General features: G+C 52.3%; 3 protein-coding genes across 5 annotated transcripts; 1 reads left to right on the top strand and 2 right to left on the bottom strand.

The window, feature by feature from the left end:
• Positions 1 to 3: 3 nt before the first annotated feature.
• timm29 (translocase of inner mitochondrial membrane 29) lies at positions 4 to 693 on the bottom strand (the record flags this gene model as incomplete). The annotated part of the gene is made up of 2 exons (XM_079373003.1): positions 556 to 693; positions 4 to 195 (listed from the first exon to the last, which is right to left on the bottom strand). Coding segments are annotated over exons 1-2 (283 nt in total), but the record flags the coding sequence as incomplete, so codon positions are not given.
• Positions 694 to 873: 180 nt separating this feature from the next.
• yipf2 (Yip1 domain family, member 2) lies at positions 874 to 2,993 on the top strand. Of its 3 annotated transcripts, none has more exons than XM_079373002.1 (9): positions 874 to 948; positions 1,230 to 1,287; positions 1,433 to 1,578; positions 1,741 to 1,821; positions 1,898 to 1,985; positions 2,055 to 2,171; positions 2,266 to 2,432; positions 2,580 to 2,762; positions 2,888 to 2,993. In XM_079373002.1, exons 2-9 carry the CDS (start codon positions 1,257 to 1,259, stop codon positions 2,978 to 2,980), a joined length of 906 nt encoding a protein of 301 aa, XP_079229128.1. In that variant the 5' UTR covers positions 874 to 948; positions 1,230 to 1,256; the 3' UTR covers positions 2,981 to 2,993. The 3 variants fall into 3 exon arrangements, with proteins under 3 accessions (XP_079229128.1, XP_079229126.1, XP_079229127.1); XM_079373000.1 differs by having other exon boundaries at positions 893 to 1,056; XM_079373001.1 differs by lacking the exon at positions 874 to 948 and having other exon boundaries at positions 1,178 to 1,287.
• A 2,137-nt stretch (positions 2,994 to 5,130) lies between these two features.
• carm1 (coactivator-associated arginine methyltransferase 1) lies at positions 5,131 to 13,102 on the bottom strand (the record flags this gene model as incomplete). The annotated part of the gene is made up of 15 exons (XM_079372999.1): positions 5,131 to 6,926; positions 7,023 to 7,091; positions 8,046 to 8,123; positions 9,046 to 9,158; positions 9,284 to 9,373; positions 9,454 to 9,591; positions 9,683 to 9,772; positions 10,328 to 10,413; positions 10,489 to 10,570; positions 10,701 to 10,791; positions 10,874 to 11,051; positions 11,160 to 11,270; positions 11,381 to 11,485; positions 12,005 to 12,111; positions 12,934 to 13,102. 15 exons carry the CDS (start codon positions 13,100 to 13,102, stop codon positions 6,787 to 6,789), a joined length of 1,647 nt encoding a protein of 548 aa, XP_079229125.1. The 3' UTR covers positions 5,131 to 6,786.
• Positions 13,103 to 13,724: the final 622 nt, after the last annotated feature.

Genomic DNA, 13,724 nt, shown 5'->3' with positions numbered 1-13,724 from the left:
GGAGTCCCAGTTGGTTGGAGCGGTCCAGCAGGGCGGCCTCGAAGGACGACTGGTCGGGTTTGGTGTAGAAGCAGGTCAAGGCTCCGCCCAGCAGAACGCCGTACGCCGAGGCTTTCAGTGGACGCTCCCACACGCCAACCACCATCTCACGACACGCCTCTTTGTAGTCAGACGCCAAGCTGCGACAGAAAACACCTGCAGAGAGGAGGACGCAGAGTCAGCACGCTCACACTCAAAACATCCGGAACAGACCGGAAGAGAACGAGCAGGACCGAACCGGAAGTTCATTGAAAATCCATTAACAACAGACCAATCAACAAACGACCCTCAGAGCGGAAACCTCAGGTGCATTCACCTGCCGCTCGCGCGCTGTGTCTCACCTGCCGCTCGCGCGCTGTGTCTCACCTGCCGCTCGCGCGCTGTGTCTCACCTGCCGCTCGCGCGCTGTGTCTCACCTGCCGCTCGCGCGCTGTGTCTCACCTGCCGCTCGCGCGCTGTGTCTCACCTGCCGCTCGCGCGCTGTGTCTCACCTGCCGCTCGCGCGCTGTGTCTCACCTGCTTTGCTGTTCTTCAGTCTCTCCCACCGGCCGACCGGAAGCGGAGCCGCCGCACAGAACATCCTCCTGAGCACGCGACACGAAGCCATTTCAGATCACTTTTAATCACGGTCACCTTCAGCCGTCACGCGCATCCTCCTCACCAAACACTCGCATGGAGCCAAAATGGCGCCCGGAAAGGGTAGCAGCTTCACTCTTCCGGTGACTCGTTACTCTCTGAGCAAACGTTCCGCTTGCTGTCACGCCGAAAACGTAGGTCACGTGACGGCTTTGTTGACGAGGTGACGTGTACCGGAAGTCATGCCAGCTGAGCTGATGCTGTCTGAGAGCGGTCAGTCGATCTGAGAGAGAGAGAGACGTTTAAGCTGTTTTATGACCGCTTACATTTCCGGTTACTTCTTTTTTCTTTGATGTTTTTAGAAACGATAAACTCTGCTGACGGTTAGCTTAGCTTAGCATCAAGTGTCACAGCTCGTCAGGTGCTTCCTACTGCCGACAGGTAAGGGTTCTGTCACGTGGGACAGGTAAACTATAGACAGTCTCCTTAGCAGTTTGATACAGATGTTAAATACAACATGAAAGTGTTGTTTAAAGGTTAGTGCTGCTCAACGTGTGTCACCTGAGCAGGTAAACTTCCGGTCACGTGATGAACAGGTGCTCGTCTCCTCACAGGTGCTGCATGAGGTCTCTGTTTGAGTCATGGCCAGTCCAAATGATCTGCACTTTCAAGGTAAGAGAGGTGAAAGTATGCCTTCACAATAAAACAGGAAGCAGCTGTCAGCTTTTCAAAGTAAATCTTTCAGCCTGCCTCTGCCTGAGGGAGGTGGAGCTAGAGGGTTCAGGTGTCTCACCTTTATGTGTGTGTGCGTGTGCAGAGTTTGAAGAAGCAGCAGAGCTTCTGTCCTCTGACCCCGGAGCGTCCACCCTCAGCGTGACCAACACCAGTCCAGGAGGAGGCGGGGGCGAGGAGGTGAAGCTGGACCTGTCGGAGGACGAGGAGGGTCAGGAGGAGGGTTCAGAGGTGTGTGTGTGTGTGTGTGTGTGTGTGTGTGTGTGTGTGTGTGTGTGTGTGTGTGTGTGTGTGTGTGTGTGTGTGTGTGTGTGTGTGTGTGTGTGTGTGTGTGTGTGTGTGTGTGTGTGTACACACACACACATCATGGCTGACTGCTTGGTTTCTTCTCAGCTGTTAGGAGGACAAAGAGCCAGCGGGGGATTCTGGACCTTTGAGTACTACCAGTCCTTCTTTAACGTGGACACGCTGCAGGTAAGATCCGTGTTCATCAGTGTGTAACACACGTGTCATCATGTGGGCGCCGTGTGAGCCGGGTCATGTGCTGCAGGTTCTGGACAGAGTGAAAGGCTCCGTGATGCCGTTACCGGGAAAGAACTTTATCAGACATCACCTGAGGAGCAACCCCGACCTTTACGGTGAGGAGGCGTGGTCTGTCGTCTGTCACTCAGCGTGTCAGCTGTTTAACACCCGGGTTCTTTGTTCAGGTCCCTTCTGGATCTGTGTGACCCTGGTCTTCTCCGTGGCCATCAGCGGGAACTTGTCCACCTTCCTGAGTCAGCTGGGAAACCCCGAGTATCACTACAGGCCGCAGTTCCACAGAGGTCAGTCGTGGCCTCGCTCTCTGATCACGCCGGCTCCGTGTGCCGTCTTTTTACTGACCCCGCCCTCCTTTGTTCCTCTGCTCGCCGCTCTCAGTGACCATCGCTGCCATCATCATCTTCATGTACGCCTGGCTGGTGCCCGTCGCTCTATGGGGTTTCCTGACCTGGAGACAAGGGGCGGAGAGGCAGGTCGGAGGATATTCCTTCCTGGAAACCGTGTGTGTGTACGGCTACTCGCTCTTCATCTACATCCCGACCTCGGTGAGTCCTCTCCGGTCTTTCCTGATCCAGATCTTCTCTCTCATCGTGAATTTAAAAAGCATCTTCCAGTTTCTCTCTCGCTCTCTTCCTCTCTCTCTTTTGGGGGCGGAGTCTGAGCACGCCTCATCATCACCGTATCACCTGCAGGTTTTGTGGATCATTCCGTTTGAGTGGCTACGCTGGGCGTTGATCCTGGTTGCCATGGTGATCTCTGGCTCTGTCCTGGTCCTGACCTTCTGGCCCGTCGTCCGGGACGACACCAAGGTGATGGCGACGGCAACGGTTGCCACCATCGTGGTTCTGCACACGCTGCTGGCGGTGGGCTGTAAGGTGAGTGTGCACGGCGAGGACGTTCATCTGCTGCTGAGTCAACACTTCATTCTCTCTCTCTCTCTCCTCCCCCCCCCCTCTCTCTCTCCCCCCCCCCCCCCTCTCTCTGTCTCTCTCTCTCTCAGATGTATTTCTTCCAGACATCGGCGCACATACTGACCACACCCCTCACTACAGCGCCCCCCGCCCACAGCACGCTGGTCACCAAACCACACTAACGTGTGTGTGTGTTGTGTGTGTGTGTGTGTGTGTGTGTGTGTGTGTGTGTGTGTGTGTGTGTGTGTGTGTGTGTGTGTGTGTGTGTGTGTGTGTGTGTGTGTGTGTGTGTGTGTGTGTGTGTGTGTGTGTGTGTGTGTGTGAGTGAGAAAGTGTCATGGTTTCCTTCACACTGTGACCCCGCCCCCTCGCCATCATGTCACCAGCGTGTGGAATCAGCGGAGGATCAGACGACCTGCACGCTCACTGCATGAATGAAAAACAGCTGATGGAAGACGAGTGTTGAAATGTGGCGTGTTGGAGGTTTGTAGTTGTGACTACAAGCTGAGCAGAGACAGTCAAACCTTCTTCCATCTGAGGCTTCAGTTAGAATAGGGAAGGTCGTATTAAAGGTCACGCATGTTCTCGTACTCTCGTCTGTAACGTGTCCGAGGTCAAAGTTCAGATGTGCAGATGGGAGATGTTTTGGTAGGTTTGGACTTCATGGTTGCGTGAACGAGTGCTGCCATTGAACTGAACATATTCACATCAGGCTCAGCTGTCTGCCGCACGCCATACGCCGTGTCAGTGAAACCGTCCTCTCATCACGCCACCTCTCGTGGTTGCTCTCCACAAGCAGCTGAATGTGAAGAGGGACGCCTGCATCCTGTGAGCGTTTCCCATGATGCTTCAGTCACAGACGTGTGAATGTGTTTGAACAGGACGACAGCGGGTCTCCTCGCTCTCGTTAAACTTTAATTTCACTTCATGTTTATTGTAACGTCATTAAAGGGTTAATCTGCAGGCGTATTTATTTCTTACTGTGAAGAGCTTTGGTTTCTTTCTTAATAAACTTTGAGTCTCCTGCTCGTCTGTGTGTCTGTTACATACTGACCTGGACCTGGACCTGGTCTGAAGACAGGAGACTTGGACTAGTGGAGAATAACTTGAGACTTCAGTGGACTCGAGACGACTGACCTGAGGACTTCCATTTAATTGTCTTCACTTACTCGAGACCTGACGTCGACTCGTAAGACTGCACTCGGACGTGTTGTTGGACTTGAGACCCGTTAAAGACCCGTCTGAACCCGCTTGGTAAAATGGACCGACTGAGCGCGTCTGACCTGAGATATCTGACATCAAGTGCTCATAATGTTGAAATGTTATTGGTCACAGATGATTTAAGCAGTAAAGTTCATTGTCATATAACCATGACTTTCACCACAGGGGGGCGCCAAAAGCCACAAACAGATCCTGAGACGCTCTTGTGGACTCATTAAGGAACAAATCTTTTGGCCTTTTTGTTTTCAATCAGACAGCTGAAGAGAGACGCAGGAAATGTGAGAGGGGGGAGAACATGCAGCAAAAGGCCGCGCGGTGAGACCCAAACCTGACCGCCGCGGCGAGGACTATAGCCTCTTTTCAGGGTCGCACCACATCGGCTATCAGCCACTTTGATTTGTTAACCGTGAGTGTCATTATCAACTCATTTCAATGAAATGTAAAATGGCGTTTGGTATGAATCGCTTTGACCCAAAAGCTTTGATCTGATCAGGACACTTTGAGACAACGGGCTGTTTGTGTCTGTAGCTTTAAATATGTAAATGAGCTGTGTCTGACCACGCCCCCTCTCTGGAAGGGCTCGGGTGTACTCGCTGCTTTCTGGCTCCATGTCCTATTGTTTACGGTGAGAAGGCAGACTCAGAGGGCAGAACCAACACCTAGCTGTGGGAGTGTCACCCACCTGGGGGAGGGGCTACTGCCCTTTGTGATGTCATGAAGGGAACATCTCCAAACGGCCTGTTTCACTATCTGAACAGTTGAGCAGGCAGAAGACGGAGAGGATGGACTTTTCTCATTGGAGGGTTTGTAGACAGACATGTTAGAGGAACATGAAGGAGAGGATTCTGGGTAATATGGGACCTTTAAGACTCTTGAAGTTTTAGACATTAGTAAACTGTGAGCAGTTTTGGACAGAGACATGGTGTCTGGAGTCGAGACAGTGAGAGTGTTATTACTGCTGGTCAACACAGAAATGACACAACATGACAGACTTCCTCATACATGATAAAAGTGACTACACAATGACTCGTGACATGAAGCTAACAGCTAGCTACCACACAGCAACATCTGCTGCGTCTGAAAGTCACATACTACAACAGCTGATCCGGGATGGTTTTGGAACATCTCCAGCACATTTAATTTTTTCATCGTTTCTCGTTTTTTTGTGAAAGAAAAAACAAAACAAAATAAAGACAACAGAAAGATTAATCCTACAAAGACACATTTTCTCTCCGCTCTCTCGAAAATCGCTAACTCATGAATCCCAAACAGAGTCCGCCAGATGTGACACTGGAAGCAATGCATACGTGTGTCAGTCTCTCTCTCTCTGCAGGCTGATAAAAGGGGCGGGGTCTGTGGGGGGGGGGGGGGGGGGTCAGGGGTTATGATATGTTGGAGGTCATACTTTGTGAAGGGACGAGGAGGGAGACAGGAGGACTGACTCCGCCTCCCACACCTCGACATCAAAGTCTCTGTGCGACAGTCTCTCAGTCTCAGAGGGAGGGGGGGCGGGGGCGGGGGCGGGGGAGGGGGACGAGGAGTTTGCAGATCCAGATGGCTGCAGACGTGCAGAGTCACCGCTCCTTCCTTCGATGACGCTCCTCTCAGAACACGGGGAGAACGGGTGGCGTGGAGCAGCAGGTGGCGTGTTCCAGGTTTACAAGCTTCAAAATAAGGTTTTTGGCAGACTGTTGTACTGATCCCCTTCTGTGCTGGGGAGGGTCGCGCCTTCACACAAGTTCAACTTTGATATGATTCTAGAAAAGTTACCATGGCAACCAAACTATAACTCCACGGCAACCAAATGTGGGTTCTTTCCTGTTTTGAAATCAATGGAGGACAATTTCAGATGAGCACAAAGACGCTGGAAACAAACGTCTCCGGAGTGTTTGGATCTTACGGATGGAACCATGCGGCGCTCTCAGAGTCGCAGCAGATCGACACCGTTTGTCTCGACTACACAAACACACGTTTGTATCACAGCCTCCCTTTAGAAGCGGCCGGGTCACTTCCTGTCCAGCGTCCCGTCTCTGGATACAGACACATTAAACATTGGACCCTTTAACTAACAATGCCGATGTTTCTGCTCTGAAATGAAGCCGACTTCTTTGTTCCCTCCGTGCAGTTAAAGCCGGGCGCTGACCCGGGACCGGGTACCTGGGACTTCTGTTTGAGTTGCCGTGGTCATGAAACTAAATCCAATCAAATCTAAGTTTTGAAATCTGGTGTGGCGACAACCCTCGTTCAGTGAGTCTGTCCGGGAAAACAACAGCGAGGTCTTGAAGACTGGATCGGATATGAAAAGCCAAGATGGCCGCCCAGAGTGTTTATGATAAAAGAGTCTTTGTGTCTAAAAGTGACCCCTTCCTCATTGTCGTCCATTTACAGGAACACGCTGATATCTGTGTGAGGAGACACCAGGCTAATTATGACACACAATAATACCAAAAATTAAAGGGGGGGGGAATGATAGCTGCATGCATCTGTGCACGTGATACAGTCCCAAGAAATCCAGGAAGGGAGGGGGGGGGGGGGGGGGGGGGGGGGGGGGATGTTTGTCTGTTAGCGAGACAAGTGTGTGGACGGATACGAGAGCGTTCACTGTTCGGTGGCGGACTGGGGGGGGGCGGGGGGCAGCTTAGCGCTGGGTTTGGTATACTGGTTTTGGCTGCGGTCGGTGGGACTGAAGGATTGGGGGGGGGGGGGGGGTCTGTTCTCATGCAGGGGGCGGGGAGGACGAAGAGGTCTCTGCTTCGACATCTTCGTCTTAACTGCCGTAGTGCATGGTGTTGCTGGGGATGACCATCGGCGACGCCATGGAGATGGCCGCACCCCCCATGGTGAACTGGTTGGTGACGGGGTAATAAGTACCGCTGTTGCTGGGGCCCGACTGACCCGTGGTGGCTCCTGCAGGGAACAACACAGGAACGAGTTACAAAGAGTGTGTGTGTGTGCGTGTGTGTGTGTGTGTGTGTGCATGTTGTCGTTTGTTTGTGAACGTACCCTGGACGATCCCTGTGCTCATGATGGAGCCCATCCTGGAGTGGGTGTGGTTTACAATTCCTGTGTTCACTGTGACCAATCAGAGGAGAACAGAGTTAATGACACACACACACACACACACACACACACACACACACACACACACACACACACACACACACACACACACACACACACACACACACACACACACACACACACACACACACACACACACACACACACACACACACACACACACACACACACACACACACACACACGACGTCGCTGTCGGACTGTTCAGTCACATTTCTGTTTAAAGCAACAATATGGAGGAATTTGGTTTGATGCACTTTGACGCCTTCTGAGTGCAACGATCATCAGCTCTCTGCACAGATTTTGTGGCTCAGTGTGGTTCAGTGTTGATGGGCGTGGCTTAGTGTGGTTCAGTGTTGATGGGCGTGGCTTAGTGTGGTTCAGTGTTGATGGGCGTGGCTTAGTGTGGCTCAGTGTTGATGGGCGTGGCTTAGTGTGGCTCAGTGTTGATGGACGTGGCTTAGTGTGGTTCAGTGTGGGTGGGCGTGGCTTAGTGTGGTTCAGTGTGGGTGGGCGTGGCTTAGTGTGGCTCAGTGTTGATGGACGTGGCTTAGTGTGGCTCAGTGTGGGTGGGCGTGGCTCAGTGTGGGTGGGCGTGGCTTAGTGTGGTTCAGTGTGGGTGGGCGTGGCTCAGTGTGGGTGGGCGTGGCTCAGTGTGGGTGGGCGTGGCTTAGTGTGGCTCAGTGTTGATGGACGTGGCTTAGTGTGGTTCAGTGTGGGTGGGCGTGGCTTAGTGTGGCTCAGTGTGGGTGGGCGTGGCTTAGTGTGGCTCAGTGTTGATGGGCGTGGCTTAGTGTGGCTCAGTGTTGATGGGCGTGGCTCAGTGTTGATGGGCGTGGCTTAGTGTGGTTCAGTGTGGATGGGTGTGGCTTTGTGTGGATGGGCGTGGCTTTGTGTAGCTCAGTGTGGGTGGGCGTGGCTCAGTGTGGGTGGGCGTGTCCGTACCCAGGGGGATGAGGTTGTTGTGAGACACTGACGGGCCGCTGCCGATGACTGTACTGAGGTCATAAGCTGCTGGCATCCCTGCAGGGAGACACAGGAGGCAAAGTGTTTAAGATGTGCTGATACAGGAATCATTTCAGCATCATCAACAGATCAGCTGACATCATGAAACAGGAAGCAGCCGTGTTAAACAGGAAGGAGGGAACCAGCTTCCTTTTACTTACCAGACCACGTGTCCCACTCCACAGACACCAGTGGGTCTGTTCATACACCGCGTCGCATTGAGCGACACATTTTAAAGGTTGCATCGTGCATATTGTAACTAAGCTCCGCCCTCACCGCGTCTTCACACGCTCATATTGATTCAGATATGGCGCCCCCGTTTCATGTCTGAGTTACGTGAGCGCGGCACAGCAGGAGCTCCACATACACACAGTCAGACACGCACACACACACTGCACTGCCCTCCCCTGCTGGCTCCACCGATCCCATCCCACCTCAGAGTATGGCGCGGGGGGGGATAACTTAACCCCGCCCCCCCCCATCACACCTCTGTGAGATTCAGACTGAATGCGAGACGTCTCAGGGGGCGGGACTATAACTGTGTGAACGGAGCTACTGATCTAAACAGACCACGGAGTGGCTGATCTATGTTGCCTACATCTGCTGGACTGTTCACTCATTTTGTGAACCCCCCTCGTCCAATGAGGCGCCTGTTTATTCAAGAGGACACAAATCAGATCGAGTACATTGGGAGGGATAAATGTCCTTTAATTATTGGATTTTTTTCCAAGCAGGTTTGTTGTCAGACAAACACCTGCTCAGCCCAGGAGAAGGTTACTTAACGAGCTGTTTACTGGACAGGAAGTGACTCATGTAAGAAAGGTGTGTGCGTGGTAGCGACCCGTGCAGACGATCTGTGCGATGAGTCAGACTGTGTGTCATATTCTCCTCATGTCCCTGAAATCAGTGTGGATCTCCCCGTGTCTCTGTGTGCGTTCACCTGATACAGCCATCCCCTGATTCATGCTGTAGGCCGCCCCCGTGTTCCACATGTTCTCAGACGGGGAGGTGTAGTGTGAGCCAGGAGGGGGGTTTGGGGTGGAGCCTGTGTACCTGCACACACAAACACACACACACACACGTTCAGGTTTGGACAGACACGCGGAGGACCCCCACCTTTAGCCCAGGTACCCGGGTTACTGTCGGGGTCATGTTTGGGCTAAAGAGAGTGAACTCACCTGAAAAAGGGATTCTTCAAGTCCAGGAGATTGCTGGACTTTGATCCTGTCTGGTCCACCTGGGCAACAATACTGATGTCGTAGCTTTGTCTGTGGGGTCGGACATCAGCTGTTAGCTTAGCGTCATGCCTTCCAGGTTAAAGACGACTTTCAAAGTGGGAGCTTCATACCTCTTGTTGGCCACCAGCAGCGCCGTGCCGGACAGCGTGTCGCCGGCTTTGGTGAAGAGAGGAGACTGCAGCAGACAGCGGACCTGGTACCAGTGAGTGAGCGGCTCTGTGGGCGCCGTGGAGAGCCAGACGGTCACCCTGCACGGAGGAGAGGAAGCGTGAGTGGTGTACTGATTAAAGGCTTTTCATCATCATCATCATCATCGTCTTCAGAGTTCAGATGACTTACACTGATCCCACAAACGCCACGTCAAACCAGAACGCCAGACCGTGCACCAGACCTGAGTGCATCATGTGGAACTTAAAGGGGATCTCTATCCTGAGAGACAAACAAGAAGCACTGTGATGACACCCACTGCACATGGAAACATGGCACACACACACAGTCTCTCTCACACACACACAGTCTCTCTCACACACACACACACACAGTCTCTCTCACACACACACACACAGTCTCTCTCACACACACACACACACACAGTCTCTCTCACACACACACACACACAGTCTCTCTCACACACACACACACACAGTCTCACTCACACACACAGTCTCTCTCACACACACACACACAGTCTCTCTCACACACACACACACACACAGTCTCTCTCACACACACACACACACAGTCTCTCACACACACACACACACACACAGTCTCTCTCTCACACACACACACAGTCTCTCTCTCTCTCTCACACACACACACAGTCACACACACACACACACACAGTCACACACACACACACACACACACACACACACACACACACACACACACACACACACACACACACACACACACACACACACACACACACACACACACACACACACACACACACACACACACACACACACACACACACACCTGTAGAGATCCTCTTCTTTGGTCTCCAGGAAGTTGACGGTGTGTTTGACGGACTTGGCCATCAGAATACGGATATCAAACGTGTCCTGTAGAGGGCGATCACGGGTTAGAAGAAACAACAAAACAACCTTTCTCTCTTTCCTGCAGCTGAGATAACTTACCACAATTGGCTGGCGGAAATACTCATCCACTGCTGCCCCCCGCAGGGCGGACAGGTCTACACCGTGGAAGGAGGGCTGGTACCTGAGGGTTAGGGTTAAAAACAGAGGAACATATGTAAGTGCTTAATCAGAAGAAAGGGACGTGTGATTAAACTGGACATGTCCCCACAGAGCCTCTCCTCCACCTCTGTTTGACCCCCCCCCCCACTCACCAGAAGTTGGCCTTGGTGAACTGCTCCATGTAGAGCTGCTCGTCTGTGAAGGGCGCCAGGTGGACGTCTCCGATGGTGGGGAACATTTTACCTGATAGAGAAGAAGAGAGGACAAACATCACGTAAACCAGAACCAGCAGACGCTGGTTTCTGATGATGCCGATCCTCCTCACCGTTGGGTTTGAGGAACTTCTTGGCGTGCAGGTAGCTCTCCAGCATGCGCTCATTGAACAGCATGTATCCCATTGGCTCTGAGATGATGATGTCCACCTGCTCGGGCAGCGTCACTTCCTCCACCTTCCCCGGGATGACCACCACACGTTCCCCCAGACGGTTACTGTTCACCAGCACCTGTAAGGTAAAGATCAGGGGCTGAAAACACCTGCAGACACCTCCAGGCAGAACAGAGAGAGGTGTGTGTGTGTGTGTGTGTGTGTGTGTGTGTGTGTGTGTGTGGACCTCTGCGTGCTGAGCCATGGTGCTGGCCTCCACAGCGTACACCTTCCTGGCTCCAGCCTGGGCTGCAAAGAAGGACAGGATCCCTGAGCCACAGCCCACATCCAGCACCACCTGCAGCCAAGACAAGGGGACACAGAGCGTGAGCAGAGGTCAGGCTCAAGGTCGGACTGGACCTCCTCCACATGTCACACACATCTCCTCTTCTAGCACACATTCATGACCTTGTCCTTGAAGTCGGTGTGGTTCTGGAGAATAGCCCGTTGGTAGGTCCCTGTCCGAACGTAGTCCTGCATCATGTTCTGTTGCTGGGAGAGGTAGCCATAAAACTACACACACACACACACACACACACACACACACACACACACACACACACACACACACACACACACACACACACACACACACACACACACACACACACACACACACACACACACACACACACACACAGTTAAAGGACAGCAGCATGCAGGTACAGGGAGGCTTCAAAGACATTCGACGGGCTTTGAATCTGCAGCTAATGAGCACTCCAGCCCGACGGCGGCAGGAAACAGGGAAGCGTCTCTCCATCAGCAGACTGGAGAGTTTTAATCTTTGTCGGACCTGAGAAGCAGCCAAATAATAATAATGACTCAAAAGATCCAGAGGCTAAAAATAGCAGGCGGAGAGAGAGGAGGGCTCTGTGAGAGGAAACGACTCAACACAGAATATTTATCCTGGATCAACAGGGACACACGTCTTTAACCCATCTCCATCCATCACTATAAGACTCTTCATGAAGACAAGTGTGTGTGTGTGTGTGTGTGTGTGTGTGTGTGTGTGTGTGTGTGTGTGTGTCTCACCTGGAAGTACTGTACAGCAGAGGACTCCTCTGTTCGGTCACTGAACACTGAGCGCTCACTGGAGTGACCACGACTGTTCTTCAGGACGTTATAAAAGGACTGAAAGTCTGAAACACAACACACACACACACACACACACACACACACACACACACACACACACACACACACACACACACACACACACACACACACACACACACACACACACACACACACACACACACACACACACACACACACACACACACATGAACAAAGAGCAGGAGCAGCAGGGGGGGACGGGTCTGAGAGTGTACCTGAACACACGTGTGTAGTTTGTCACTTCCTGTGTTGTTTTATGTCCAGCTGAGCTGGTGAGACTTCTGGACCCGGCCAGCAGCACTGAACAGGTCCAGGACTGGGATGTGTTTGTAAGACTAACTCGCTCCACACTCCAGGAACAGTGGATCAACTGTGATTATATAAGTTACTGTAAAACTCTCTGAGCTTACAGTCAGACTCAGTAAAACCAGAAACAAGTGTCAAAGTGTTCAGCTCATCACGTGTGTGTGAGTGCGTGTGTGTGTGCATGCGTGAGTGCATGTGTGAGTGCGTGTGTGTGTGCATGTGTGAGTGCATGCGTGTGTGTGTGTGTGAGTGAGTGTGTGTGAGAGTGTGTGTGTGTTTGTGAGAGAGTGTGAGAGAGTGTGTGTGTGTGTGTGAGTGTGTGTGAGTGAGTGTGTGTGAGAGTGAGTGTGTGTTTGTGAGAGAGTGTGAGAGAGTGTGTGTGTGTGTGTGAGTGTGTGAGTGAGTGAGTGAGTGAGTGAGTGTGTGTGTGAGAGAGTGAGAGAGTGAGTGAGTGAGTGAGTGAGTGAGTGAGTGAGTGAGTGTGTGTGTGTGTGTGTGTGTGTGTGTGTGTGTGTGTGTGTGTGTGTGTGTGCGTGTACCTGCAGGTGAGGAGAACTGCAGCAGCACGCTGTTACAGCCCAGTGTGATGATGAAGGACTGCTTCCCCACGCGGCTGCACTCCGTCTCCCTGGAAACCGAACACTTGAACACACTGGCCTCCTCTCCTGGAGAGAAAGGGAAGAACACCTGTGAGACGCCGTGCGTCATGTGGACTGCTGCCCGAAGAGGAGACGTACGGCGTGGGCCTCTTCATCCGTCCTTTGTGGCAACATGTGATAGACATGTCCCTTATAATAAGACCACACACAGCACATGTATCCAGTGGCGAGGCTGACGCTGTGATAGTCCAGCTCGCTCCCTTCAGGCTGGGTGCTGGTCCCGGAGGAGCAGCAGGTCCAGCTAACACGGGTTAATCCAGCAGAAATTAAAGGATTGAGAGCAGCGCTTTGGACTGACAGAGACGCTTCACTGATCTTCTAAACACGACTGCTTAGACCGACCGGGACTAATAATCCATCCATCCATCTTCTACCGCCTGTCCAATAATCATCTTAATAATAAAGTCCAACACGAGAGACAACAAGCTGGAGGACCATTTTGTTTCTGGGTTGAGACAAAGACATTTCTTTAGAGTCTAACTCGCTGTGACGAGTAAACCGACCTACATTTGTAGAGTGGACTTCCTGTTTGATGAGTCAGCAGGACATTTTCTCTGTAAACAGATCACTTCTGATCAGCTCACTTCCTCTTCTCAGTTCTGAGGCGTTCGGTTTTAAAAAGACCATCTGTTGCAGCTGTCAGGTTTGGACTTGATCACGAAGCCTGCCTT

Source organism: Symphodus melops (genome assembly GCF_947650265.1).
Source record: "Symphodus melops genome assembly, contig: scaffold_492, whole genome shotgun sequence".
Classification (NCBI taxonomy): Eukaryota; Metazoa; Chordata; class Actinopteri; order Labriformes; family Labridae; genus Symphodus; species Symphodus melops.
This window is presented reverse-complemented; position numbering and strand designations above follow the sequence as displayed.